We start from the raw sequence: 27,364 nt of genomic DNA, 5'->3' as shown, positions 1-27,364 counted from the left end.
CTAATTTTTTGTATATATATTTTTAGTTGGCCAATTAATTTCTTTCTATTTATAGTAGAGACGGGGTCTCGCTCTTGCTCAGGCTGGTTTCGAACTCCTGACCTCGAGCAATCCGCCCGCCTCGGCCTCCCACAGAGCTAGGATTACAGGCGTGAGCCACCTCGCCCGGCCAACAAGGCTAATTTTTGACATACAGATTTATTTCATAGGATTATAGCAAAAAAAAGTGCCTTAATATAAAATAAAAACGAATTGTTCTATCCTCTCATTTAATAGTCTGCAATTAGACCACTAGGGGGACAGGTTCTCTTTCTTGTTTTCCGTCACCCCTAGTGTGGTGACCTTATTCACATTACCCTGGATGGCATGCCATCACATACATCCCAAGGAGCCAAGTGGAGAAGGGTGCAAGGAATCAGATCAATTTGCTTTACTTGAAGTTGTACACATTAATTTCCTTCACATCCTACCTGCTAAAACTTAGTAGCATGGCCAAATAAAACTGTAGAGCTAGGTGGAAGTTACAAAATTTACAACATCCAGCTCTGAGTAAGTAAATGCAAGTAAATGAGTACTCATTCAGTGCTGGTGGAGGATGTGAAATATAATGACTTTTATAATGGCTTTTTTTTTTTTTTTAAGACAGAGTGTCTCAGTGTTGCCTGGTCTAGAGTGCCATGGCATCAGCCTCACTCACAGCAACCTCAAACTCCTGGGCTCAAGCGATCCTCCTGCCTCAGCCTCCTGAGTAGCTGGGACTACAGGCATGTGCCACCATGCTCGGCTAATTTTTTATATATATTTTTCGTTGACCAATTAATTTCTCTCTATTTTTAGTAGAGACAGGGTCTCACTCTTGCTCAGGCTGGTTTTGAACTCCTGACCTTGAGTGATCCTCCCACCTCGGCCTCCCAGAGAGCTAGGATTACAGGCATGAGCCGTGGCAGCCAGCCTATGGCTTTTTTTTTTTAATTAAATTTTGAATATTTAAAGATCCAGGACTTCTGGTTTGGGCTCTGACATTTAAAGAGCTTGGCAGTCATCACTCCCATCTTTACAACAAGGAGGGGAAAAAGGACTGAAAATCAATGACTTAGACCCAACAGAGAATTGAGGTCACAGGACAATCTGCTACCTTCAATTCCAGAGATACGGGAAAATACAGATAACAGCTGAGATCACTTTAAGTGGAGCAAAAGCCATTGGAGCCGTAAACTGCTGTGAACACCTAAATGATTATTTTGATGAGTTGCTCAAGAGTGAGCATGAATTAGCTTGAGTGTGAGAGACTGGAGACCTAGCCTTAGAGGGGGCCTCTGTACTTTATGGGTTTTACCTCTGGGAATCCTATCAGTTTCTCAAGGTGAAAATCCAGAAAAATTCCCTCATTTTTTTGGCAGGGAGAAGGGAAAAGTAACCTGTTGAAATACAGTGTTCTCTATAACAAAGGCCTGCTCTCCTAGGTCAATGACATTACCAGAGCGTTATCTTCTTGAGGAAAGGGCAATTTACCAACACCAACTCCCTCTAGCCTTCCTGTATCACCAATAGGGAGAGAAAACAAAGAATGAGAAATACTTCTGAAGGTCACATTACAGGGACTCAGGCCCACTATAAGAAAAGGTTTAATTATAAGGTTATAGCATACTTTCCTTCCCCACATCATACCACAACATCAACAATAGGACAGTGAGTTACAACCAAAAGAGCTACAAGACACAGACTCTATTTAAGAATATCTCAAGGAAACCCAAAGACAATGGCAGAAGATGTGAGGGAAGGAAGGGGTGAGACCAAGGACACTTGAGGAAACTAAAGCCTCTGGCATCTACAGCGACAACAGCCATTAAACCCAATCCAGCTACTAGCCAGGTTAATATAAAATCTCATACTGGCCTATTTGCCTCAGTTTATATTACCTGATGCATCATCTTCAGCTTTCAATAAAAAATTAGAAGACATACTAAAAGGCAAGGAAAAACACAGTTTGAAGAGACAATGCAGGCATCAGAATCAGATATGACATAGATTTTAGAATTAGATGGAAAATTTTAAATAACTTATTAACACGTTAAGGACACCAGTGTAAAATGCAGACAATATGTAAGGACAAATAATGTAAGCAAAGGGATGGAGGCTCTGACATAAAGAATCAAAAAGAAATGCTAAAAGTTTTTAACTACCAGACTTGTCCACACTGAGCCTTCAGCAGTTCATCAATGATAGTTCAGGTTTTCCTACCTCAGTATTGGTGTCCAGGGAGGTTTCTGTTCATGGATTCCTGCTCCTGTAAGTTGTAATTCTCATATCTGCTTCTCTGTCTCTCCAATTTCAGGGGTGGCAGTTTGCTCTGGGACCTCACTATTCTGACAGTTCTAAGAAGAGTTGTTGATTTTTTTCAGTTTGTTCAGCTTTATACTTATTTGTTCAGAGTGATGACGTCCAAGCTCTTTACATGCCAGAACAGAAACTAGAGCTCTAAAAAAACTCTTTTTTGGGTCTTAAATATATTTGTAGGCCCTTGATTAGTCCACAGATATTAAGTGTTTGCCCATCATTACTTCTTTTCCTTCTATTTCTGACCCATGTCTCTGAAATTTCCCCACCTACTTCCTTAATGACTATAAAGTTTTTTCTTTCTTTTACTACTTCTATTTCTCTTTTTAAAAACTGAAGTAAGTTTACATATGGTAAAGTATAAATGTGCATTTTGATAAATTTTTACATATATGTATACCCAGGTATCCACCTCTCAGATCAAAAAATGGAATATTTCCATTCCCCTAGAAAGTTCCCTTGGCTCCTTCCAAGATAACAACTACCATCCCCATTCTGAAATCACTACTCTTCTGATTTCTCTCTCCATAGATTAATTTTGCCTGTTCTATAACTTTATATAAATGGAATCATACAGTATCTTTAGTATGTGGCTTCGTTTGCTCAGCTATTGTAAGAATCATCCATGTTGTATGTCTTGGAAGTTTTTTTGAGGGGGGGATTGTGTTTTGTTTTTGTTTGTTTTTAGAGACAGTGTCTCACTATGCTACCCACGCTGGATCCAGGCAAGCTGTGGCTGAATAATAGTACCACAATTTGTTTATCCAGTCACCTGCTGATGAATAGTTGGGTTGTTTCCAATTTGGAGGCTATTAAATAAGGCTACCATGAACATCAATGTACAAGTTTTTGTATTAACATTTGTATTAACATTTTGTATTTTCATTTCCCTTCGATAAATACCTAGGATTAGATGGCTGGGCAGTATAGGAGGCATATGTTTATGAAAATTCTTAATTTTTAATGCCATCAATTCAGTCTCAGTAGTTTCATTTTTCTTAGCTTGATAAGCCATGTAAATATTAACTACAGTGGCATGTCATTTTGACTGATAACTTTAGATACAAATACAGATGAATGTCAGCTGCACAAGGATTTGGGTAGAATGCCAGTGCAAAAGCCATCCCAAAGCTTCGGCAGCTGCTTCTGGAGCATAATTAACGACTGTGTCCTAAAGACATTTTAGTGTTACCATATAACCAGCTGCTGTTTCTCCTCTAACTAAATTTAACAACTGACAGCAGCATGAACAGCCATTTTATGAAATACTCCCAATATAGTTTCTGTTAAATGTGCTTGGCAGAGGGCCATGCTATGTCTGGTGCCCTATTAAAGAGTTTTTTCTTATCATTGATGATAACCTTTCATGCATTAGGTCAAAGTCACATACAAATTTGTTATATTAGCCTCAGAACCTTTGTGAAATATTACTTTCTTCTTGCGTGTTAGATAATAACTTTATAATATCTCCTGTGTCCAGAGTGCGAGCTCCATTTCTGCTGTGTCTAGGCATTCCTCAAAGAGACAAACATTGAATGCAGAAAATAAGCCATAAGTGTTATCTGAAATATGAGGCATCTGATGAGCCTGTCTGATTTTTATTGAAGTGAAGGTGGGAGGTATCCACCTTCATTATTTTGAGCTTGCAGCAGATGACAAGGCATGTCCCATGGGGTGACTGTTGCCTATGATGTTAGAGGTGGAAGAGGAATAAATAAATCATCCTCTGCACTGTCCTACTTAGGCACTGGTCTTTAATCTTTGGGAATATACAAGTGCTATAGGAGGGACTTATATCTATACAAAGACTTGTACAAGTGGGCATCAAATTTACATTAAGGATGTAATGTTATCCTACTGTCCTGGGAGTCTTTAGTCATTGTTATGGTTTGAGTGTGTATTCCCTCCGAAACTCACATTGAAATTTAACTGCCATTGTAATAGTATTAAGAGGTGGGACCTTTTTGAGATGATTAGGTGGTGAGAGCTCCATCCTCACAGGTAGGATTAATGCTCTTATAAAAGAGCAAGTTTGGCCCCCCTTTTGTCTCTTTGCCCTTCTGCCTTCCACCATGTGAGGAGAACCATGTGTCATAAATCTGGCCAATGAGATGTAAGCAGAAATATTTGGGGTGTTTGAAAACATTTTGTTTCTTAATAAGTATAATAACAATCAGCTGGCACAGTACTTTCCCCCTTAATTTTTGTCAACAGCAGACACACCAGCATTGAGTCCCTGATGTGGCATCATTCCTTTATGGAACCAGCTGGCCATGTGGTAGAAGGCCAGTTACATTAGGCCTCTTTTATCATGAATGAGACAGAGATTCGTCCTTACAACTATAGACAAATATTCTGGATAGATTTTCTTTTCTTGCCCATAATGCCTCTGCCAGCATCACAACCATGGACTCACAGAATACCCTTGTTCTTAAGAGATACATGCTGACGTATTTAGTAGTGCATATAATGATACTTGAATTTATTTTTAAATGAAAGAGACAGAGAAATCAAAGTGGCAAATTGTTAACAATTAGTGTATCTAGGGGACAGGCACATGTGGGAGTTCTTTATACGATTCTTTCTGTGCTTCTGGAGATTTAAAATTTCTCAAACAACTGAAGTAAATGTGCCTATGGGGTGACTCCACTCTGCCACATAAGGAGAAATAAATGTGGGAGGGCACTGAGCTCCTTGGGATGTACCCAAAGACCCCACTGGAACAGACTAGGGAATTTGTTTCTTTAAGAGAGGAAGTTTCAGGAGAAGGAATGTAAGCATTTCTATATCCTAACTGGGGGAGGATGAAAAGTATCTCAAGTAAAGAGGAAGGACAAACTTATCAAGGACATGGCTTTCTGATGAATAACAGGTCATGCCCACCTTTTCCTGCTCTGAGGGAAGATTTCATCATCAGACTCCAAAATGGGTCCTGAGGGCTAAAATCCAGGTGTTAGTAGAACTATATTCCCTCTGTGGGTCTAAGGAAGAATCTATTTCCTTGCCTTTTCCAGCTTCTAAAAGCTGCCAGCATGCCTTTGCTCATAGCCCCTTCTCCATCTTCAAAGCACATCATTCCAACCTCTGCTTCTGCTGTCAGATCTCTTCTCTGACCCTCCCACTTTCCTCCCATAAGGACCCTTGTGAGGCCTACTCAGATAATCCAGGAGAATCTTCCCATCTCACAAGATCCTTCATTGAAGCATACCTACAAAGTCTCTTTTGCCATGTAAGATATATTCACATGTTCTGGGGATTAGGATTTGGACATCTTGCGGGGCAGGGGCATTATTTTGTCTACCACATCATCTTGTTGGCATCATTTGATGGATGAATTTTTTTCTCCTTTAATTTGTTGATGCAATGCATTTTATCATTAGAGTTCTTAATATTCTTCCAATATTAGAAAATCTGTCAACATAATTCATTGTACAAATTTTATGTATTATTGGTATTTTTTTTTTTTTTTTTGAGACAGAGTCTCACTTTGTTGCCCAGGCTAGAATGAGTGCCATGGCATCAGCCTAGCTCACAGCAACCTCAAACTCCCGGGCTAAAGCAATCCTGCTGACTCAGCCTCCTGAGTAGCTGGGACTACAGGCATGCGCCACCATGCCCAGGTAATTTTTTCTATATATATTAGTTGGCCAATTAATTTCTTTCTATTTATAGTAGAGACGGGTTTCGCTCTTGCTCAGGCTGATTTCGAACTCCTGACCTCAAGCAGTCTGCCCGCCTCAGCCTCCCAGAGTGCTAGGATTACAGGCATGAGCCAATTTTATGCATTATTTAAATCAGCCTTTTATTGGAATTTTTGTATGTATAACCACAATTGAAACTGATTAATACTCATCTTTTGGCCTGTCTTTATTGGGTTTTATGCTAGCTAGACAAAATTCATTAGAGCATAAATTGGATATAAATTAATTGAATAATCATTATTAGTCTAAAAATTAGCTAAGACTCAGCTATAACCATCTGGGTACAGTACCTTTTTAATTGTACATGTTTTTAAATATCTTTAAATTTTATTAAGGTTATTCTGTTCAGGTTTTCTACTTCTTAGTAGAAATCAGTAATTTAAATTTTAGGGGGGCTGGGCGCGGTGGCTCACGCCTGTAACCCTAGCACTCTGGGAGGCCAAGGCGGGCAGATTGCTCGAGGTCAGGAGTAAACCAGCCTGAGCAAGAGCGAGACCCTGTCTCTACTATAAATAGAAAGAAATTAATTGGCCAACTAATATATAGAGAGAAAAAATTAGCTGGGCATGGTGGCTCATGCCTGTAGTCCCAGCTACTAGGGAGGCTGAGGCAGTAGGATTGCTTGAGCCCGGGAGTTTGAGGTTGCTGTGAGCTAGGCTGACCCGACGGCACTCACTCTAGCCTGGGCAACAAAGTGACACAATGTCTCAAAAATAAATAAATAAAATAAATAAATTTTAGGGGAAAAAATCTACTTTTCCTCTACTGTAGTTACAGAGTTGCACATAATAGCAACTAGACATATTCATTTTATAGCTGACAAAATTTAATATGTAATGTTTCACATAAAGGAAATGATAATGGCCAAACCAGAAGGGTATATAATACTCTTAAACTGAAAAGAAAAAAGTCACTCACAATTGCATATTCCAGAATCAACTACTGTTAACAGATGTTAGTGTAACTTTACAGATATTGTTACCCAAGTGCCTATCTTTCCGTGTTTGTTTATAAAAATTCTGAACAGTATTACATAGTATATAGAGTTTAGTAATACTTTTTCCAGCTAAAGTACTTCTCGAACATATTTCTGTCATTAAATATCCTGCAACCTAAACTTAAAGTAATGACATATTAATAGCATCCCACTACACTCATATTCCATTCCTTCCACCCCAGACCCCGCCTTATCCCTCTTTAACCTCCTCCAGTCCCTTGTTCCCTATCCGGAGCCCAAGGTGGTGGTTGTCACCGCGTTCCCGAAACTGCAGACCGCACTTCCCAGCGGATCCCCGTACTGGGACAGGAATTCCCAGCCCAGACTTGGCCTCCGGGCGTTAACGGGATTGTGGCGCCGAGGGCTGAGGCGCGTGACGTGGCAGGGAGTCGTCGTGCGCGGCCCCTGGCGGCGGGAACTCCGAACGGCCTTCTCCCTGGCTCCCAGCCGCAGTTCTCTGAGGTCCCGGGCCCCTCCCCGCGCGGACGCGGCGGCGGACGCGGGAAGTCCAGGCCGCTGCCCGCCCGCCCGCCCGCCCGCCCCTCCCCCGTCTGGGCCGCATTTCCCAGAAACCCCCACGGCCCACCACCCTTTTCCTCCCTCGGCGGCCGCGGGTCACTCTCTGGGCCGGTCCTGGCGGAGGCTCGGGCGCGGCCGGGCGGGCTGGACCGGACTTGCTCAGGCAGGGCTTGGACCCGGACTCGACCCTGAGCGGAAAAGACGGCCGCGCCGGCGCCGGCCTGGGTGTTTCTCCCCCGCCCGGGACTGCGCTTCCCAGGGGGCTTCACCGGGTGTGCGGCCTGAGGTAATCGGCGGAGCGGGACGTGGCGTGCGGGCGGGCGGGCTCCCTGGTTTGCGCCGCGCTCGGCCAGACCCGAGTGCAGGGACCCCGCAGAAGTGGACAGGGAGGCGCCCCGGGGTTGGTCGGGAGTTAAAATGCAGGCGGCTCTCGGGCGTGTCGGCGCCGCGCGGCCGCGAAGGCGGCGTGCGGGCTGCGCCCCGGGGCCGGAGGGGGCGTCCGGCCGGCTCTGCCCGCTCCGGCCGGGCGGCGCGGGGGCGGCGAGCGAGAGTGGCGCGGGAGCGGGCTGTGTGTCTTCTTACAAGGACACTCCCTGGACGTGGATTGTGGGCCCGGCGCCGGATGTGCGGCGCCCAGTGCCTGCGGGGCCGTGGTGGGTTTCCTGGCTCAGTGGGACTCGCTGTGGCTGTGTGTGGGTGACTGACAGAGATTAGAAAAGAGTCCCCCATGTGGCTTGTCCTCGACTCTGCCTTTGGGAGAGCTGAGAGGCCCTCGTACATTTTTCGGGGCGGGGTCTGCCGCGGTCCGGGTCGTCTAGCTAAAACCCCAGCTGCGCACGTCGCGAGCCTTTGCAGCTCCCATTGCATTTTCAAGTCCAGCCGGAATGCACACAGCCGCCTCCACTGAGTCTCCAGGGCCTTGACTTGTGTTCCCCTGGGAGCTACCTGTGGTGTGTGTTGGGGGGTAGGGGTCGTTCTAGAGTTTGTAGCTGGGGAGCCTCTGCTGATTCCACTTCTCTGTGTTTTTCACCCCATAGCATTCCGGGATCTATTCCTATAGAGATGCCCCCAGCCTAAAGGACAGAGGAGTGTGGGACCTTGACAAGTGGGTCCACTTAGGCTGTGTCTTGGAGCCACAGACTTGGGCTCAGCATAAGATGCTGGGCCTGGAAGTTCCCCAAGTCGGGCTCTTAAGGAAGAAGGCTACATACAATCTGGGAGTCTCTCCCAGGACTCCTTTTTGGGCCCCTAAGGTCGCCTGCTTTTCTTTGTGAGGATGGCAGAGGAAAATGGGGTTGCAGGCTTCTTTGGCCTCCCTCTTAGTGCCTGGGGTGGGGCAGGGATTTTTTCTGACTTGGCCTCCTCCGGTTTTAGAAAGGGACTGTTGTCTTATGGTTTCTTAACCTTTTTCCACCTTTTTCTTTCTCTAAGAACCCAGAAGAAGAGGAAAGAAGAATTGTTGTGCATCAAATCATGGCGGTAAGTTGCATTTGCCACTTTCTTGAAAGAACTTCTTGGTTTTCAGGACACTACCTTATTTCAGGAATCCATCCAAAAGGTTTACATTAGTGATTTGGAGAAAGGGAAAGAGAAAGAAACTGCGTGTATGGAGCAGTTGTCCTAAACTAGCCCCAGGGCTGTCTGTTTTGTGTACGTTGTCTCATCTGATGTAGAATTTCCACTTTGGATTTTGTTAATTCTCAGAACATTCTGTTTTTTTTTTCTAAACAGAGTCTCACTCTGTTGCCCTGGCTAGAGTGCCGTGGCGTCAGCCTAGCTCACAGAAACCTCAGACTCCTGGGCTCAAGCACTCTTCCTGCCTCAGCCTCCCGAGTAGCTGGAACAACAGGCATGCACCACCATGCCCGGCTAATTTTTTCTATATATATTAGTTGGCAAGTTAATTTCTTTCTATTTATAGTAGAGACGGGGTCTCGCTCTTGGTCAGGCTGGTTTCGAACTCTTGAGCTGAAACAATCCGCCCGCCTCGGCCTCCCAGAGAGCTAGGATTACAGGCGTGAGCCAACTCGCGGCCCTCTCAGAACATTCTTGACAGTGTACATGCCTCAGTGATTTGGCAGGGAAGTTGAGTAGAATAAGGTTCTTCAGTCTCACTAATTTCTTTGTTGTCCCCTCCAGTGTCACATGTAGCAGCTTTTTTGCTTACAAATTTCTGTCTTTTTAAAACTGCTTTTATTAAATATTCAATAATAGAAAGTGGATAAGGTATAAAGAATGACTGAACACCATGTTTAATAACTAGAGTGTTGGCCGGGCACGGTGGCTCACGCCTGTAATCCTAACACTCTGGGAGGCCAAGGTGGGTGGAATTGCTCAACGTCAGGAGTTCGAAACCAGCCTGAGCAAGAGCGAGACCCCGTCTCTACTATAAATAGAAAGAAATTAATTGGCCAACTAATATATATAGAAAAAATTAGCCAGGCATGGTGGTGCATGCCTGTAGTCACAGCTACTCGGAAGGCTGAGACAGGAAGATTGCTTGAGCCCAGGAGTTTGAGGTTGCTGTGAGCTAGGCTGACGCCATGGCACTCACTCTAGCCTGGGCAACAAAGCGAGGTTCCGTCTAAAAAAATAATAAAAAAAAAGAACTAGAGTGTTAACTATTGTTAGAAACTCCAAGTGTGCTGTGATCATCCCAATCCAGTTGTCTCCTTTAACCTTCAGAGGTAAGTATTATTCTGAATTTTGTTCCTTTGCTTTTCTTTTCAGTTTTAAGCACATGTATTTATTTTCTTTTTAAAATTTGATATAAGGAAATCATATTAGGATTCTCCTACAACTTCATTGCTAGTCTCTCAGCATATGTTCAGGAGATTCATTCATAATTGTGAACTTATCCTATTGTATACCCATCCATTGTATATGTATTTTCTTATTTATATTGCATACATTATTGTGAACATTCTTTAACTGTTGTTGTCATGTGCAAAAATTTCTCTAAGTATGTAACTAGAAATAGAATTGCTAGGACACAGGGTATGTGCATTTTCAACCTTACATGACACTGCCTAATTGTTTTCTAAAGTGTTTATACCCATTTACAATTCCTGTAACTTCACTTCCTCACCAACACTTGGTATTGTTAAACTTTTAAATTTTTAACCACTTGGTGGGTATGAATTGATACATTATTTTGATTTTAAATTTGCATATTTTGGTGCTAAATGAGGTTGAACCCCCTTTCATACCTATTAGCATTCATGCTTTCTTAGCCTGACTGAATTACCACTTACGTAATTTTCTAATTTTTCTATTGATGTTTATATTTCCAGTTTTTTTGTTCCCTTTAATATTTTGTAGGCATTCTTTTTTTTTTTTTTTTTTTTAAGGCAGAGTCTCACTTTGTTGCCCAGGCTAGAGTGAGTGCTATAGCATCAGCCTAGCTCACAGCAACCTCAAACTCCTGGGTGCAAGCAATCCTACTTCCTCAGCCTCCCAAGTAGCTGGGACTATAGGCATGTGCCACTATGCCTGGCTAATTTTTTCTATATATATTAGTTGGCCAATTAATTTCTTTCTATTTATAGTAGAGACGGGGTCTCGCTCTTGCTCAGGTTGGTTTTGAACTCCTGACCTTGAGCAATCTACCTGCCTTGGCCTCCCAGAGAGCTAGGTATAGGCATTCTTAAATATTGTAGATTGTCCTCTTTTGTCAGTTATGTGTGCTGTACATGCTTTTTTAGTTTATGGCTTGACTTGTAACTTCTTTTTTTTTTTTTTTTTTTTTTTTTGAGAAAGAGTCTCGCTTTGTTGCCCAGGCTAGAGTGAGTGTTGTGGCGTCAGCCTAGCTCACAGCAGCCTCAAACTCCTGGGCTCAAGTGATCCTCCTGCCTCAGCCTCCTGAGTAGCTGGGACTACAGGCATGCGCCACCATGCCCAGCTAATTTTTTCTATATATATTAGTTGGCCAATTAATTTCTTTCTATTTATAGTAGAGACGGGGTCTCACTCTTGCTCAGGCTGGTTTCAAACTCCTGACTTCGAGCAATCCGCTCGCCTCAGCCTCCTAGAGTGCTAGGATTACAGGCATGAACCACTGCACCCAACCGACTTGTAATTTTTTGTTGTTGTTGTTGTTTTTATTTTATTTATTTATTTTTTATTTCGGCATATTGTGGGGGTACAGATTTTAAGGTTTCAATAAATGCCCATTTTCCCCCCTCCCCCCAAAAGTCTGAGTCTCCATCATGACCATCCCCAGATGGTGCACATCTCATTCATTATGTATGTATACACCCGCCCCCTCCCCCTCCCACCTGCCCAATACCCTATTACTGTAGTACCTATGTGTCCACTTAGGTGCTACTCAGTTAATACCAGTTTGTTGGAGAATATATCTGGTGCTTGTTTCTCCATTCTTGGGATACTTCACTTAGTAGTATGGGTTCCAGCTCTAACCAGGAAAATATAAGATGTGCTATATCACCATTGTTTCTTAGAGCTGAATAGTACTCCATGGTATACATATACCACATTTTATTAATCCCCTCTGAGTTGGCACCGTTCTCCTGGGAACACGGTGCCAGCAGCACCTGGGAGGGCGGGCGGGGTCCCAAACGGGAAGGTCCCGTTCCCTGGAGGTGCCTCCGGCTGGTGGCTGTATTGTCTCTCTGGGCAGCCGCGGGTAGGGTCGGGGAAGGGGAGGAGGAGGCAATATGGCGCCTGCCGCGCGGCTCGGGTCTGTGCACCCGGAGGTGCCCGGAGGAACTTGGGAACCTGGTGCCACGTCTGCTACAGGCTCACCGTTGGCAGGCGGCGGCGGTCTCTGGGCTGGTGTCCGCAGGTCTCTCCACCCGCTGGGGAGCCCACCAGCAGTCCCAATGCAGGGGAGGGGAAACAGCAAATCCACCTACCCTTGCTGCTGGTCTCCAGGCTGCTCCGGTGGTCTCAGCCTCCAGTTCTCCGCAGCCTCCTCCCGTGGAGTCTCCCGGGGTCTCAGGTACCCCTCCTTCTGGCCCTTGTCCGCTGTATGCTCGTCTTCTTGCTTCTTTCCTCTAATTTCTGCTAGAATCTGTCTTTTCTGCAGAGACACTCTGTCTGGCGGTGTTATTCATCCGCCATCTTGCTCCGCCCCGTAACTTTTAAATAATGGTAGAAGTTCTCAATTTTAATGGCATCAAATTTAAGATTATTTTCCTTTACTAATTTATTCATATTTTGTAAGTGTAAAGATTTTTCTCTATTGCTTTCTATAAATGATATTGTTTTGCCTCTTATGTTTAACTCTTCAATTCATTTGGAATTAATTCTAGGGTGTGGTGTATGTTAGGGGTCTAATTTCACTTTTTCCATATGGAGAACTAATATCCCAGGATCATTTATTGAAAAGGCCATTCATTGCAAACATTAGGCAAACTGCACAGACTGAGGGAATAGTTCCCACAAAGCTGCCCATCACTTCAGACATCAGCTCTAAGTTCAGAGGTTCCCATGACCAATCTTACTTCAGACCAGCTAGCTACAAATTCAGGGCTTTCCACAAACCACCCTCAGGTGTAATAATCCAGTAGAAAGACTTACAAAATTTACTGAAAGCTATTATATTCAGGGTCACATTTGTAACAGGGAAAAGATACATTCAAATCAGCAAAGAAAAGAGATGGATAGGGTGGCAACTGGGGAGGTTCCAGACATGAAGCTTCCATTGTCCATTGGATATGTTACTCTCCCAGTATTGGTGTGTAGCAATATACATAGAGTATTGTCAACCAGGGACATGCATCCAAGCTTCAGCGTCTGTTGTGGCCCGATTACAGGACAGGGGTGACATAGAACATAAAATAACGACACAGACACGCACCGGTCGCTTTATTTTTATACCCCCCAGACCCAAGGTTAGTTCCTTGTACGTGAGCATCTGAGCATAGCAGCGATATCAGCCAATTCCAGAGTTGTATCAGAAGGGAACAATTTCTCATGGTCTCAGACCTATAACGGTTACTGAAGTTAAGGTGCCGGACAGAGCTCAAAAGCCAAGGCTGAGATAGGCAACATAAAACAATGCAGCCATTTGAAATGCTTCTTGGTCTCAATCCCAGGCAGTGACTTCTTCCTGGCCCCCACAGTTGTGCCTGTTTTAGGTCGCCCCCCCCCCCCATGGGGAGTCTTACCCGTCATTGACTACCAACCATCAATCGGGGGCCAGTTCTTGGGAGAGTTCTTCTTATTCTTGTTCTCATGGCCTCCAGACTCCTACCACAGGGGCCCTCCATGTGAGAGTTGGAAGCATTTGCTTATGTGCAACAACTCAGGCCCCTTATCAAGTCACAGGGCAGCAACCGTGTCTGAAGAAAATGCTGACTACTGCAGCATCATGCAGCACATGTACATTACAGCCTATAGTGAATGATTAGTATAAGGCATAACACCAGAATCAGCCCCTAGCAATCGTCCACAGTTTTGATTGAGGCTTCATTATATAGGAATGATTAACCCTTTGCACTCACTTGTTTTTTTCTCAATTCCTTTATTCTACTCGGGATTTAATTTTTTAAATACCCCAGATTTTACAAAGCGTGGCAGTAGAATAAAAAACTGGAGTTTCAGGCCGGGCGCTGTGGCTCACGCCTGTAATCCTAGCTCTTGGGAGGCCGAGGCGGGCGGATTGCTCAAGGTCAGGAGTTCGAAACCAGCCTGAGCAAGAGCGAGACCCCGTCTCTACTATAAATAGAAAGAAATTAATTGGCCAACTGATATATATATAAAAAATTAGCCGGGCATGGTGGCGCATGCCTGTAGTCCCAGCTACCCGGGAAGCTGAGGCAGAAGGATCACTCGAGCCCAGGAGTTTGAGGTTGCTGTGAGCTAGGCTGACGCCACGGCACTCACTCTAGCCTGGGCAACAAAGCGAGACTCTGTCTCAAAAAAAAAAAAAAAACAAAAAAACAAAAAAAAAAAACTGGAGTTTCTTTCCATACAAGCTTATTTATTTGGATTTTTTTAATATTTCAAATTATTGATACATTCAAAGAGTAATTTTAATCTCTATAATTTTTCATGGTGTGATATTTTTTGAAACATTCACCCACATGAAGACCTGGTTTACATTCACATGTTTTGCAAATATAAATCGTCTCTCTTCTTCCTCCTTTGATTTTTCTGTTAGAACAAACAACACAATCTTTGTGCTTTTTGTTAAGGTGAGGTGTGATTATATGGAGCTTTCCATCTAAACGTTGCTCTAAGTTAGTGGATAATAATCTACCCCTGGAAGTTAGTGTACCATCTCTGCATTTACATTTTACTTGTCTTTTCATGCTAATGAAAACAAGATACTGGAAAAATAGACAAAAATCTCCCTTCCCTCCTCGGTGAAACTACGTGTCCAGTGTGGCTCCACATATGAGCTGCTACCCATGCTAACCGTGTCGAGTCACACTTGACATCCGAGTGCAAAGGGTTAATTGAATCATTTTCTGTGTGCTTAAACTCAGTTTCCAGCATTTTCCCTCCCTCCTTGCCTGGAAGCCCAAAGCCCCAAGACAGATTACATGGTTGGTCTTTCTGGCATAGCCAGAGTCATTGCATTAGCATAAGCTAACAGATGTGGCCTTAGGGGTCCACCATAAGTAACAAAGACATTCCTATCACCTAGGAAGTTCCAGGTGCTTAGTGGTTACTTCCCAGGAGCCAGGACAAAGGCCAGACTCTCTTTGGAGGCCAAATTCCTTACTACACTGTCATCCTTTCCCCTTTGTACTTGAGTGCCCAATTCTGTCATAAATTAAGTTTCCCTATGTATACATTGGTCTGTTCTGGGCTCTCCTTTCTAATCCATTTGTCTATTCCTGCACTAAAACCACATTGTCTTAATTAAAGACAGCTTTGTAGTAATGTTTGATATTTGGTAAGTCATGTCCCTCCACCATAGTATCTTGTTCTCTAGGAATGTCTTTTAATTATTCCTGGCCTTTAGCTTTTTCATACAAATTTTAGAATTGGCTGATCAGTTTCGGAATGCATTCTTTTTTTTAAGAAGATTTGAAAGTATATTTTTCCTACCTCTGTCTAGGAACTTCCTCCCCAGTTCTTCTCATTCCAGTCAGTGATGCTACCAAAGGCTGCTGTCCCTTAAGTGTTCTCCAATAAGTATTTAGGTATTCAACAGCAAACCACTTAGCATTTCTTAAGTACATATCCTTCTACCAAGAGTACCAGTGGAGTAGGAAAATTGACTCTTGCTGGAAATTTTACATCTCCCTTCTGAGAGCTGTGATTTCATGAAGTGTGAGTGGCTTAGTGGCAATCACATGTTGCAAATTTGGGTTTTCCAATTAGACAAGAAGGTAATTGATGTTGACTTGTTTCAGTCTCAGTATCTGCCAGTATCTCTAGCTCTCTAAGGTTTTTAGGACTGGAGATATAATAGGGATATGATAGATGGGGTGTATGGAATTATTGGATATTCCCAAGGAGTCTGTGCCAGATGGATACCAATAAGTGGGTCCATTTGGAACTTGTGTTGGGTGTGCTTGTCTTTGTGAGTCTGGAGCTTTCTCCATCAGATCTGGTAGCTTGGTAACAAGGGGAATAGCATAGTTAAGGAAAATTTGTGGTTACAGGAACAATACGCCAGATTTATAAATCATTGAGAAATAATGACTGTTATAACTGCAAAAGAGTCTTAGAGAACTCCTCCAGACTAGTGCTGCAACGTAAGACATTGAATACTTAAGATGAGGTGTCACACAGCCAGTAAAAGTGGTGTCTGTTTAAGAATTTGTGGGCCAGGCGCAGTGGCTCACGCCTGTAATCCTAGCTCTCTGGGAGGCCGAGGGGGGGCAGATTGCTCGAGGTCAGGAGTTTGAAACCAGCCTGAGCAAGAGCAAGACCCTGGCTCTACTATAAATAGAAAGAAATTAATTAGCCAACTAACATATATATAGAAAAAATTAGCCGGGCATGGTGGTGCATCCCTGTAGTCCCAGCTACTGGAGAGGCTAAGGCAGCAAGATTGCCTGAGCCCACGAGTTTGAGGTTGCTGTGAGCTAGGCTGACGCCATGGCACTCACACTAGCCTAGGCAACAAAGTGAGACTCTCAAAAAAAAAAAAAAAAAAAGAATTTGTGGAGACATGGAAAAGTGGTTATGATTTAATTTCTTGAATGGACGAATTGGGAGGAAGCATTGAGAAACATTCTGTGCTGAACATAGGATGTAGGGTGCTACATGTGCTTACATGCGCAGTTTCATTTAATTGGGAAGCACCACTTATCCGGACTTACTCTCTAAACCTGGTGGATGGTGGAAGTGCCCAGAGTTAACCTGCAGGAGTAGGCATGCTCAAGAACCATGTGGGCACTTGACTGTGATCACCCTTGTTTCCTTTCTGACCCATCCATGTTGAACAGTACAGCACAACCTGCTTTCCCAGTGAAGCTCCCCTACTGAATTGCTCTTTCCATTTACTCTTCTATTGTCTTAAGATTTTGTCCATTAATTTCACAAATAGTATATTTACTTGTGGTTTCAGGGCCTGAAGTTCAAAGATGTTGCCATTTACTTCTCTCAAAAGGAGTGGGAATCCTTGTACTGTACTCAGAAGGATTTATACCGAGATGTAATGTTGGAAAATTACAATAACCTGATCTCACTGGGTAAGTTTGTTTATCTAACCCCCCACCCCCAAATTCAGAATTAGCCTTCTGGAATTCTTATGTTCTTTATTATGAGTTTTTCTTTTTTTTTTTTTTGAGATAGAGTCTTGCTTTGTTGCCACGGCTAGAGTGAATGCTGTGGCGTCAGCCTAGCTCACAGCAACCTCAAACTCCTGGGCTCAAGTGATCCTCCTGCCTCAGCCTCCTGAGTAGCTGGGACTACAGGCATGCGCCACCATGCCCAGTTAATTTTTTCTATATATATTAGTTGGCCAATTAATTTCTTTCTATTTATAGTAGAGATGGGGTCTCGCTCTTGCTCAGGCTGGTTTCGAACTCCTCACCTGGAACAGTCAGCCCTCCTCGACCTTCCAGAGTGCTAGGATTACAGGCGTGAGCCACCACACCCGGCCTATTATGACTTTTTCATAAGTGCTTTTCAAGTACCTGGTTGAGTTAGAGATTCTTGCTCACCAAAGAATTGTTTGTCTTTTGTGAAGTTGGAAATGGGCTGTTCCATTGGACATCTTTATTTTCCTCATTTGTTCTTAATCTACTTGCTCCTCTTTCTTTTCTTTCTTTCTTTCTTTCTTTCTTTCTTTCTTTCTTTCTTTCTTTCTTTCTTTCTTTCTTTCTTTCTTTCTTTCTTTCTTTCTTTCTTTCTTTCTTTCTTTCTTTCTTCCTTTCTTCCTTCCTTCCTTCCTTCCTTCCTTCCTTCCTTCCTTCCTTCCTTCCTTCCTTCCTTCCTTTCCTTCCTTTCCTTCCTTTCCTTCCTTTCCTTCCTTTCCTTCCTTTCCCTCCCTCCCTCCCTCCCTTTCCTTCCTTTCAACAGAGTGTCACTTTGTTGCCCAGGTTAGAGTTAGTGCAGTGACATCAGCCTAGCTCACAGCAACCTCAAACTCCTGGGCTCAAGCGATCCTTCTGCCTCAGTGTCCCGAGTAGCTGGGACTACAGGCATACGCCATCATGCCCGGCTAATTTTTTCTGTGTGTATATATATATATATTAGTTGGCCAATTAATTTCTTTCTAGTTATAGTGGACACAGGGTCTCACTCTTGGTCAGGCTGGTTTTGAACTCCTGACCTCGAACAATCTGCCCACCTCTGCCTCCCAGAGTGCTACAATTACAGGCGTGAGCCACTGGGCCTGGCCCTCTTTCTTAATCATCAGGGCTGGATTTTAATTTTGACACCTACACCATAACCTTGTTCCTTTTTTTTCTTGAGCAGGACTTTCTGACAGTAAGCCAAGTGTGATCTCCTTATTGGAGCAGGGGAAAGAACCCTGGATGGTTAAGAGGAAGGAGACAAAAGAATGGTGTCCAGGTGAGTGAGAATGAATCATATTGGGGAGGCTATGGTGACTTGTATTAAGTTGCCTAGCTGGCCCATGAGAAGGCAACACTTCTGAGATGTTGGTAGGAAAGCACCCTAATAAGGACTGATAACTGGGTAAGAAAGTTGAGCATGTTTCAGCACAGGGCTCTAAAATTTCACTCCATTTACCACTCTCTGACTACCCTTGTATCATATTTCCATCTCATTTGAGATAGCAAGTGCTTTCCTCCCTCCCTGTGACTTGAACTTGGGGTCCAGTTTTGTCCTAACTTTTTAAAACAGCTTTATTGAGATGTAATTCACATATCGTAAAATTCATCCATTTAAAGTACATACCTCAGTGGTTTTTAGAATATTTATAAAATTGTGCAACCATCACAACAGGCTAATTTTAGAACATTTTCATCACCTCAAAATGAAACCCTATATCCATTAGTAGTCACTCCTCACAACCCAGTCCTAGGCAACCACTAATCTACTTTCTGTCTGTATAAATGTGCCTATTCTGGCATTTTATATTAATGATACCACATATAATATGTAAGTTCTTCCACTTAGCAGAATGTTTTCAAGTTTCATTCATATTGTAAATATCAGTACCTCATTTTTTATATTGGCAAATAGTATTCGTGGTATAAATATACCACATTTTTATTTATCCCTTCATCATTGAAAGGCATATGGGTTGTTTCTACTTTTAGGCTGTTAGGAATAGTGCTGCTATGAACATTTATATACAGGTTCCCTTTTTTTTTCCTAGTTTGTTGAGTGCTTTTGTTATGAAAGGATTTTAGAGTACTTTTTTCAATAACTTTTTCTCCAACTATTAAGATATCATGTGGTTTTTGTCCTTTGTTGTAATAATTTTGATGTACACAGTGATAAGTTTTTTTTTTTTTTTTTTTGAGACAGAGTCTCAGTGTGTTGCCCAGGCTAGAGTGAGTGCCGTGGCATCAGCCTAGCTCACAGCAACCTCAAACTCCTGGGCTCAGGCAATCCTGCTGCCTCAGCCTCCTGAGTAGCTAGGACTACAGGCATGTGCCACTATGCCCCGCTAATTTCTTCTATATATATTAGTTGGCCAATTAATTTCTTTCTATTTATAGTAGAGATGGGGTCTCGCTCTTGCTCAGGCTGGCGTCCAACTCCTGACCTCGAGCAATCTGCCCGCCTCGGCTTTGCAGAGTGCTAGGATTACAGGCGTGAGCCACTGTGCCCAGCCTATATAAGTTTTTGAATGTTAAAGTAATCTTTTGTTTCTGGGATGAATTTCACCTGATTGTATTATATAATTCTTTTTCTATGTTGCTGGATTTGGTTCGGTTTTATTTGTTGAGGTTTTTTGCATCTGTATTCATAAGGTATATTGGTCTGTAATTTTCTCGTGATATCTTTGCTTTGTCTGGTTTTGAAGTCGGTAAAATTGGCCTCAGAATTAGATGGAAAATGTTTCTTTCTCTTCTGTCTTTTGGAAGTGTTTGTGAAGGATTTGTTTTAAGTTTTCATTAAATGGTAGAATTCAGCAGTGAGGTCATTTGGTCCTGGGCTTTTCTTTGTGGGAAGATTTTTGGCTACGAATTCAGTTTCTTTATTTGTTATTGGTTTATTGAGATGTTATATTTTCTCTTGAGTCGGTTTTGGTAGTTTTGTGTCTTTTTAGGAATTTGCTCATCTTTGTTTAAGTTATCTAACTTGTTGGCATGTAGTATTGTTTATAGTAGCTCCTTATAACCCTTTTTATTTCTGTAAGGTCAATAGTGAATCCACGTTTTTGTTCCTGATTTTTAAGAACCAGCTTTTGGTCTCATTGATTTGCTTCTGTCGTTTTTCTCTTCCCTATTTTGTTCATCTCTACTGTAATCTTTATTATTTCCCTCTTTCTCAAAGCTTTGAGTTTTGTTCGCTCTTCATTATCTGGTTCCTTAAGCGGTACAGTTAGACTCTTTTTTTTTTTTTTTGAGACAGAGTCTTGCTTTGTTGCCCAGGATAGAGTGAGTGCTGTGGTATCAGCCTCGCTCACAGCAACCTCAATCTCCTGAACTCAAGTGATCCTACTGCCTCAGCCTCCCAAGTAGGTGGGACTATAGGCATGTGCCACCATGTCCGGCTAATTTTTTGTATATATGTTTTTAGTTGGTCAATTAATTTCTTTCTATTTTTAGTAGAGTTGGGGTCTCGCTCCGGCTGGTTTCGAACTCCTGACCTCAAGCAATCTGCTGGCCTCGGCCTCCCAGAGTGCTGGGATTACAGGCGTGAGCCACCACGCCCGGGCCAGTTAGACTCTTGATTTGAAATGTTTCTCGTTTTGTTTTGTTTTAAGTCTTTTGTTTTAATCTGAGTAGTTCTATATTTTCCCATAAACTTCTTCTCTCTAAAGTCCTCATTTGGAATGAAATATACTTTTTTTCTTCTAAAATTTTCCCCTGTTGGTCACATTGTTTTTAATAGCATTAGCTCAAAACATTTGAAGGCAATAGCAGTAAAGCTGCTTATCATATCCTTAAAGTAGACTATTTTTATCCTTATTATATACAAAAGAATAGCCATGTTTCCAAATTGTACAACCTAAATATTTTTTATTTACTTCCCAGCTGTTATAATGGGAGTAGGATGGTAAATAAAGAAGAGGTAGGAAAGATTGAAAGTTTTGCCTTACAGCATTTTAAGAAACGGTGGCAAAGGTCTATCCTAATAGTATGGAGGGGTGCTGTTCAGGTAACAAAGTTGCCAAGCACAGAGTTTGCTTTTAACATTCTTTACCCTCCCCCATGGCATCCAGTGACCTCATATTCTCTCTTAATTACAAAGAACAAGAGTCTCTATCTCAAGCTCTTGGGCTATAAAACCTATGCTCAGTTTTGAGATTATAAATTGCCTGTTGGCCACATCTACTCAGCTATGTTTTTTAGTTTGGCCTGCATGATTTGAAGTATTGGTTGCCAACATTTAAAAATCCAGAGATTTCACACAATAATCCAACTTTAGAGTTTCTTCCAGGAGGAAAAAAAGACTATGTCAGAACACTGGGCCCACATTCCTGAGGGCAACAGTCTGCTAGAGCCAAGCAGGTGCTCCCTTTAGTTATGGCATATTGGATTGTGTTGAGGAAGTGACATTGGAACAAGAATACCTGAAGAAAGGGGAGAAGGGCATTATATAAAGATCCAGCAGGGAGGACGTTTCAAGCTAGATAGAAGAGCAAGTATTGCAAAGGCTCTGAAGAGGAAATGGGTCTGATCAGTTAATTGAGTCAAGAAGCCAGTATATGAGTTAAGATGTAAGTTTATTCACCCAGATTACCAATACCAGAAAATTTCATTTTATTCTCATGCAGCACTTTGTAAGTGTAGGGTTCAGTGCTGTGATGGCTCAGCTGCAACCAGCATCAGGCTCTAGACATCTGTGATGACGGATTGTGCAGGAGGGGTCACTAAAATGCCACCTTCCAAATAGTGCAGGGGGAGGGCACTGATTTAGACAGTGAGGCTCACACTTCCAGTTGCCTGAGAGTCATTGAGGGAGAGTAACAAAAGTACCAATGGCTATTCATTCATGAAACATGGTTATTTGAGTATTTACTTTACGAAGGCATCAGTGAAGGGCAGACAGACAATACAAAAGTAAATAACTTAAAGAATAACATAATCTGTTGAGTTTAGAAGTGAAGTACACAAATGTCTGCAATATGGATTGATTGGTGGATAGATATTTGATAAGACAAATAGAGTCAGGTGTTTGTTATAGAACCTGGGTAGTGGGAATATGAAAGTTCTTTTTCTGTATGTTTGAAAATTTTTATAATGTTGGGAAAATAGATAAGATGATGTGATGATAGGTGTGCTATGGAAAAATAGGGTAAGTAGAGTGAGTAGGGTCCTATTCTGTAAAGTGTGGTCTTGTAAGTTGGCATTTGAATAAAGGTCTGAATGGAGTAATTAAATGAGCCATATTAATATCTTAGGGAAGATACTTGCAAACAAAGATTCTGAAGGAGGGGTGTGCTTTGCGAGTGTGAAGAACATCCAGTAGTCAGGGAGCTGGAGGAAAGTCAGCTAATGGGAGAAGATAGGAAACAAGGTCAGAAAGACAAGTTTATGGAAGGCCTTTTAGACCAGTTAAGGACTTTGACTTTTACTCTTAATGAGAGGGAGATCCAGTGGAGGATTTTGAACAGAAAAATGACATGCTCTTACTTATTTTGACAAGTACACGCTGGCTATTGTGTTGGGTATGGAATATTAGGAGTGCAACGGTGGAAAAAGAGAGACCAGTTAGGTTAGTATTGGTGAGAGATGACTTTGGACAAGATGGTGGAAATACAGGTAGAAAGGAGAAGTGAAAATCTGCATAAAGTTTGACAATGGAAATAAGAGGATTTGCTGTTGTAAATGTCTTAGTCTTTTAGATTTTTATTTAGTTAGTTTTGGATGTTTCCTGGACTTTGTAATTTGAATGTTTCCCATCTGATTCTGATTCTCACCAGAGGTGAAAAATCACTGCCTTTTTGTGCTTTCTTTTTCTCTATTCTCATTCCCTCTTCCCTTCTTTTTTTTCCCAAATTGCAGTGTAGTGTTAAGAGTTGTTTAATTTGGCTAGGTGCAGTGGCTCACGCCTGTAATCCTAGCACTCTGGGAGGCCAAGGCAGGCCGATTGCTCGAGGTCAGGAGTTCAAAACCAGCCTGAGCAAGAATGAGACCCCGTCTCTACTATAAATAGAAAGAAATTAATTGGCCAACTAATATATATAGAGAAAAAATTAGCTGGGCATGGTGGCACATGCCTGTAGTCCCAGCTACTTGGGAGGCTGAGGCAGCAGGATTGCTTGAGCCCAGGAGTTTGAGGTTGCTGTGAGCTAGGCTGACGCCATGGCACTCACTCTAGTCTGGACAACAAAGCAAGACTCTGTCTCAATAAAAAAAAAAGAGTTGTTTAATTTATTCACAATTTTTAATTTGTCATTTGTGTGTTAGAAACTTTTTTCTCCTGCAATGTTGAAAATGCCTCTTGTGTTCTTTCTTGTTACCTTACAGACTGGGAGTCTGGAAGAGAAACCAAGAATTTATCTCCAAAAGAGGACAGTTATGAAATTAAATCATTGCATCAGGTCAGAAATAACAGAAATAACAGAAAAATCAAATGCCCAGTGGAGAGACAACAAGAGTATCAGAAGGGACATTTCAGACAAGCTGTAATAACCTCTGGAGAAAGGTCCACGTCGATTCAGTGCACAGCCCATAGAGAAGATCAGAGAAATGAAACTGGAAAGAAATCCTGTGACTATAAGAAATGTAAGAACACTTTCAGGTGCCAGTCACATCCTACTCAACATGAAAAAATTCATAATGAGGAAAAGAATTCTGAGTGTGGAGAATGTGGGAAAATCTTTAATAGTAGATCAGACTTGATTAAGCATCAGAGACGTCATCAAAGCAAAAACTGTAATGAAAATAAGAAATGTGCCTTTATTCGTGACTCTGGAATTACTCAACCTCAGAGCATTGAGGAACCTCATGAGTGTAAGGAATGTGGGAAGGCCTTTCATTCTAGTTCACAACTTAGTCAACATCAAAGGATGCATATAGGTGAGAAACCATATAAATGTAAGGAGTGTGGGAAAGCTTTTCCGTCTACCACACAACTTAATCTACATCTGAGAATTCATAGCGATAAAAAATACTATGAGTGTAAGGAATGTGGGAAGGCCTTTACCCGTCCTTCACACCTTTTTCGACATCAGAGAATCCATACTGGTGAGAAACCCCATAAATGTAAGGAATGTGGGAAAGCTTTTCGTTATGACACACAACTTAGTCTTCATCAGATAATTCATACTGGTGAAAGACGCTATGAATGTAAGGAATGTGGGAAAGTATATAGTTGTGCCTCTCAGTTGAGTCTACATCAAAGAATTCATACTGGTGAGAAACCCCATAAATGTAAGGAATGCGGGAAAACGTTTATCTCCGATTCACATCTTATTCGACATCAGAGTGTTCATACTGGTGAGAAACCCTATAAGTGTAAGGAATGTGGGAAGGCCTTTCCTCGTGGTTCAGAACTGACTCGACATCAGAGAGCTCATGCTGGTGAGAAACCTTATGAATGTAAGGAATGTGGAAAGGCCTTTACTTGTAGCACAGAACTTGTTCGACATCAAAAAGTTCACACTGGTGAGAGACCCCATAAATGTAAGGAATGTGGGAAGGCTTTTATCCGAAGATCAGAACTTACTCATCATGAGAGAAGTCATAGTGGTGAAAAACCCTATGAGTGTAAGGAATGTGGGAAGGCTTTTGGTCGTGGCTCAGAACTTAGTCGACATCAGAAAATTCACACTGGTGAGAAACCCTATAAATGTAAGCAATGTGGTAAGGCCTTTATTCGTGGTTCACACCTTACTCAACATCAAAGAATTCATACAGGACAGAGGAGTGAATAATGAAATGTGGGAAGGCTCAGAATTTTGTTGACATCAGAAAATTCATAGTAGTTTGAAAGAAAACAAACATGATTATAAGGAACATGGAAAGCATTTGAGTGTAACAATTTACTAAATATCAGAATTCACACTATAGATATAAGGCCTGAAAGACCTTTATTTACAGGCCAGAATTGATTTGACATATGTTACTGATGAGAAACCTCATAAATGTTAGGAATTAGGAGGCATTTATTTGTGTTTCTGAATTTATTAGACATAAGTTCAATTGGTGAAAAATTGGAAACTCCATGAATGTAAGAAAAGTGAGAAGGCCTTTTCAGTGGCCAGGTCAACCTTAGGGAATTCATAATGGGGAGAAGCTTAGGAGAGCAGTGAATGTGTTAGATAAATTAACTTTTCAGACCTTTTTCAATATCAGAGTTATTACCCTTAGGGGAAATCAGAGGATTCATAATATTAATGCCATATATATGTGACATCAATTTTCCTTAGCTACCAGTTCATCTGACAAGTGGTACTTGAAGAATCCTATATTACTGTTAAAAGTGCAGCATATTTTTCTGTTCTACTCAAATCTTGTTCAATATTTGCAAGCTGATTCTTATAATTAACCTGAACTGAATCAACATAGGAAAAGATTTAACTAATGTTTAATTGGTTAAATATTCACCTCCACCATTATAACTCATTTCTTATAGGGCAAATTACTTAACAATATCTATATTTTCTCATTTATAAATTAGTAATACTTGCATATTATGAGGGTTAAATACATTTATATTATTTAGAACAGTAGCTAGTATTGAAAGTGTGCAAAGTGAGAGCTGCCTTTATTATTCTTCATTATTTTCATAATTGTACATAATTAGAGGTCATATGAGAAGGCCTTATATGTGCAGTGACTATAGAAACATCTTGTATTATCTCTCTTTTTGTTGTTTTTTGAATGTTAGGTATAATAATTCCTTCTGGAGAAATTTAAAACTACACAGCTTTCATTCGTAGCTCTTCTTTATCATGGGATTCATAATATGAAGAAATCCAGTAGAAAAAAGGTGAGTTGCCATGAGGTCAGGAGGGAGATTTAGATTATTAAAACCTTAAAAAACGAGATATGTCATAATATCTGATGTGTGTTATAGAGAGTTAGAAAATAACCCAGCCTTAGCCAAAATCCATTTCTCTACTAGGAAATTTAAAAGCTACCAGTATAAATAATTTTCATATTAAAAAGAAAGTCAAGGCAAATTGCCATTAGGAATGAATGACAAAGACAGTACTACATATGTCGATATTTGTAGTATGTGAACAAAAGTATACTCTGAGGAAAAACTAAATTTTTTTTTTTTTCTGAGACAGTCTGGCTTTGTTGCCTGGGCTAGAGTGCTGTGACCTCAACCTAGCTCACAGCAACCTCAAACTCCTGGGCTCAAGCAATTGTTCTACCTCAGCTTCCCAAGTAGCTGGGACTATAGGCATGTGCCACCATGCCCGGCTAATTTTTTTATATATATATTTTTAGTTGTCTGGATAGTTTCTTTCTATTTTTAGTAGAGATGGGGTCTTGCTCTTGCTCAGGCTGGTCTTGAACTCCTGACTTTAAGCAATCCTCCCGCCTCAGCCTCCCAGAGTACTAGCATTACAGGCATTAGCCACCACACCCAGCCAAAAACTAACTTTTAATATGTGTAGAAAACAGGAATGATTAAGGACTGGGATTCACTCTGACTACATAACACCTGGTACATTGCTTATTCCTAGCAGATTCTGAGTAAATATTTGATCAAAGGAATGACAGAGTGAATGAATAAGTATTCAATTCTAGTATGCATAGAAGCTCTAACAAAATTAATGCAAGGCAAAAGCAAAACACAAAACTTTGGAAAACTTTTTGGAATGAAAAAGATTGGACTCTTATAAAGGAAAAATTCAAGCATTGTGAATGAGAAAACGTATGTAAGTATAGAAATGGAGGAGATTTTACAGAAATAATGCCATATTGTATTATCAGATACTTGGTTGCCTGTCCATTAGTGTTAACCATTCTCCCTTTGCCTGCTGCTCACCTAAGTTTATAAAATACTAGGCGCTTGCTCTCCTAGCTTGCTTTTCATCTTATCATATGTATAATAGTCCTGGACACAGAAGATCTGAGCAAAAGTGGACTTTTGAAAGTCCACTGAAAATGGACTTGTTAAATTTTCTATACTAACAAAATAGGAGGAAATGGTCTTCTTAGATACAGGATATATGTCTGTGTGATACGTGGAACTCTGGCCATTTTGCTACCAGAGTGTTAAGAGGCTGAGATTGGCATAGGGAACAGATTGGAATTATCTGTGTCCTTGGCATTTCTGATTTGATGAAACAATTTGGAACTGCCCTTTCCCTGTACTTGTATGAAATAAGGAA

At 41.6% G+C, this 27,364-nt stretch overlaps 1 protein-coding gene across 1 annotated transcript; it reads left to right on the top strand.

The window, feature by feature from the left end:
* Positions 1 to 1,759: 1,759 nt before the first annotated feature.
* LOC105876867 (uncharacterized) lies at positions 1,760 to 27,108 on the top strand. The gene is made up of 6 exons (XM_075993436.1): positions 1,760 to 1,787; positions 7,218 to 7,840; positions 8,986 to 9,033; positions 17,048 to 17,171; positions 18,403 to 18,498; positions 23,541 to 27,108. The coding sequence occupies exons 1-6, from the start codon at positions 1,760 to 1,762 to the stop codon at positions 24,947 to 24,949; spliced, it is 2,328 nt and encodes a 775-aa protein (XP_075849551.1). The 3' UTR covers positions 24,950 to 27,108.
* Positions 27,109 to 27,364: the final 256 nt, after the last annotated feature.

The sequence above is a fragment of the Microcebus murinus genome, chromosome 16 (genome assembly GCF_040939455.1).
Source record: "Microcebus murinus isolate Inina chromosome 16, M.murinus_Inina_mat1.0, whole genome shotgun sequence".
Classification (NCBI taxonomy): domain Eukaryota; kingdom Metazoa; phylum Chordata; class Mammalia; order Primates; family Cheirogaleidae; genus Microcebus; species Microcebus murinus.
The sequence above is the reverse complement of the archived record's forward strand: the minus strand, read 5'-3'. Positions and strand labels throughout refer to the sequence as shown.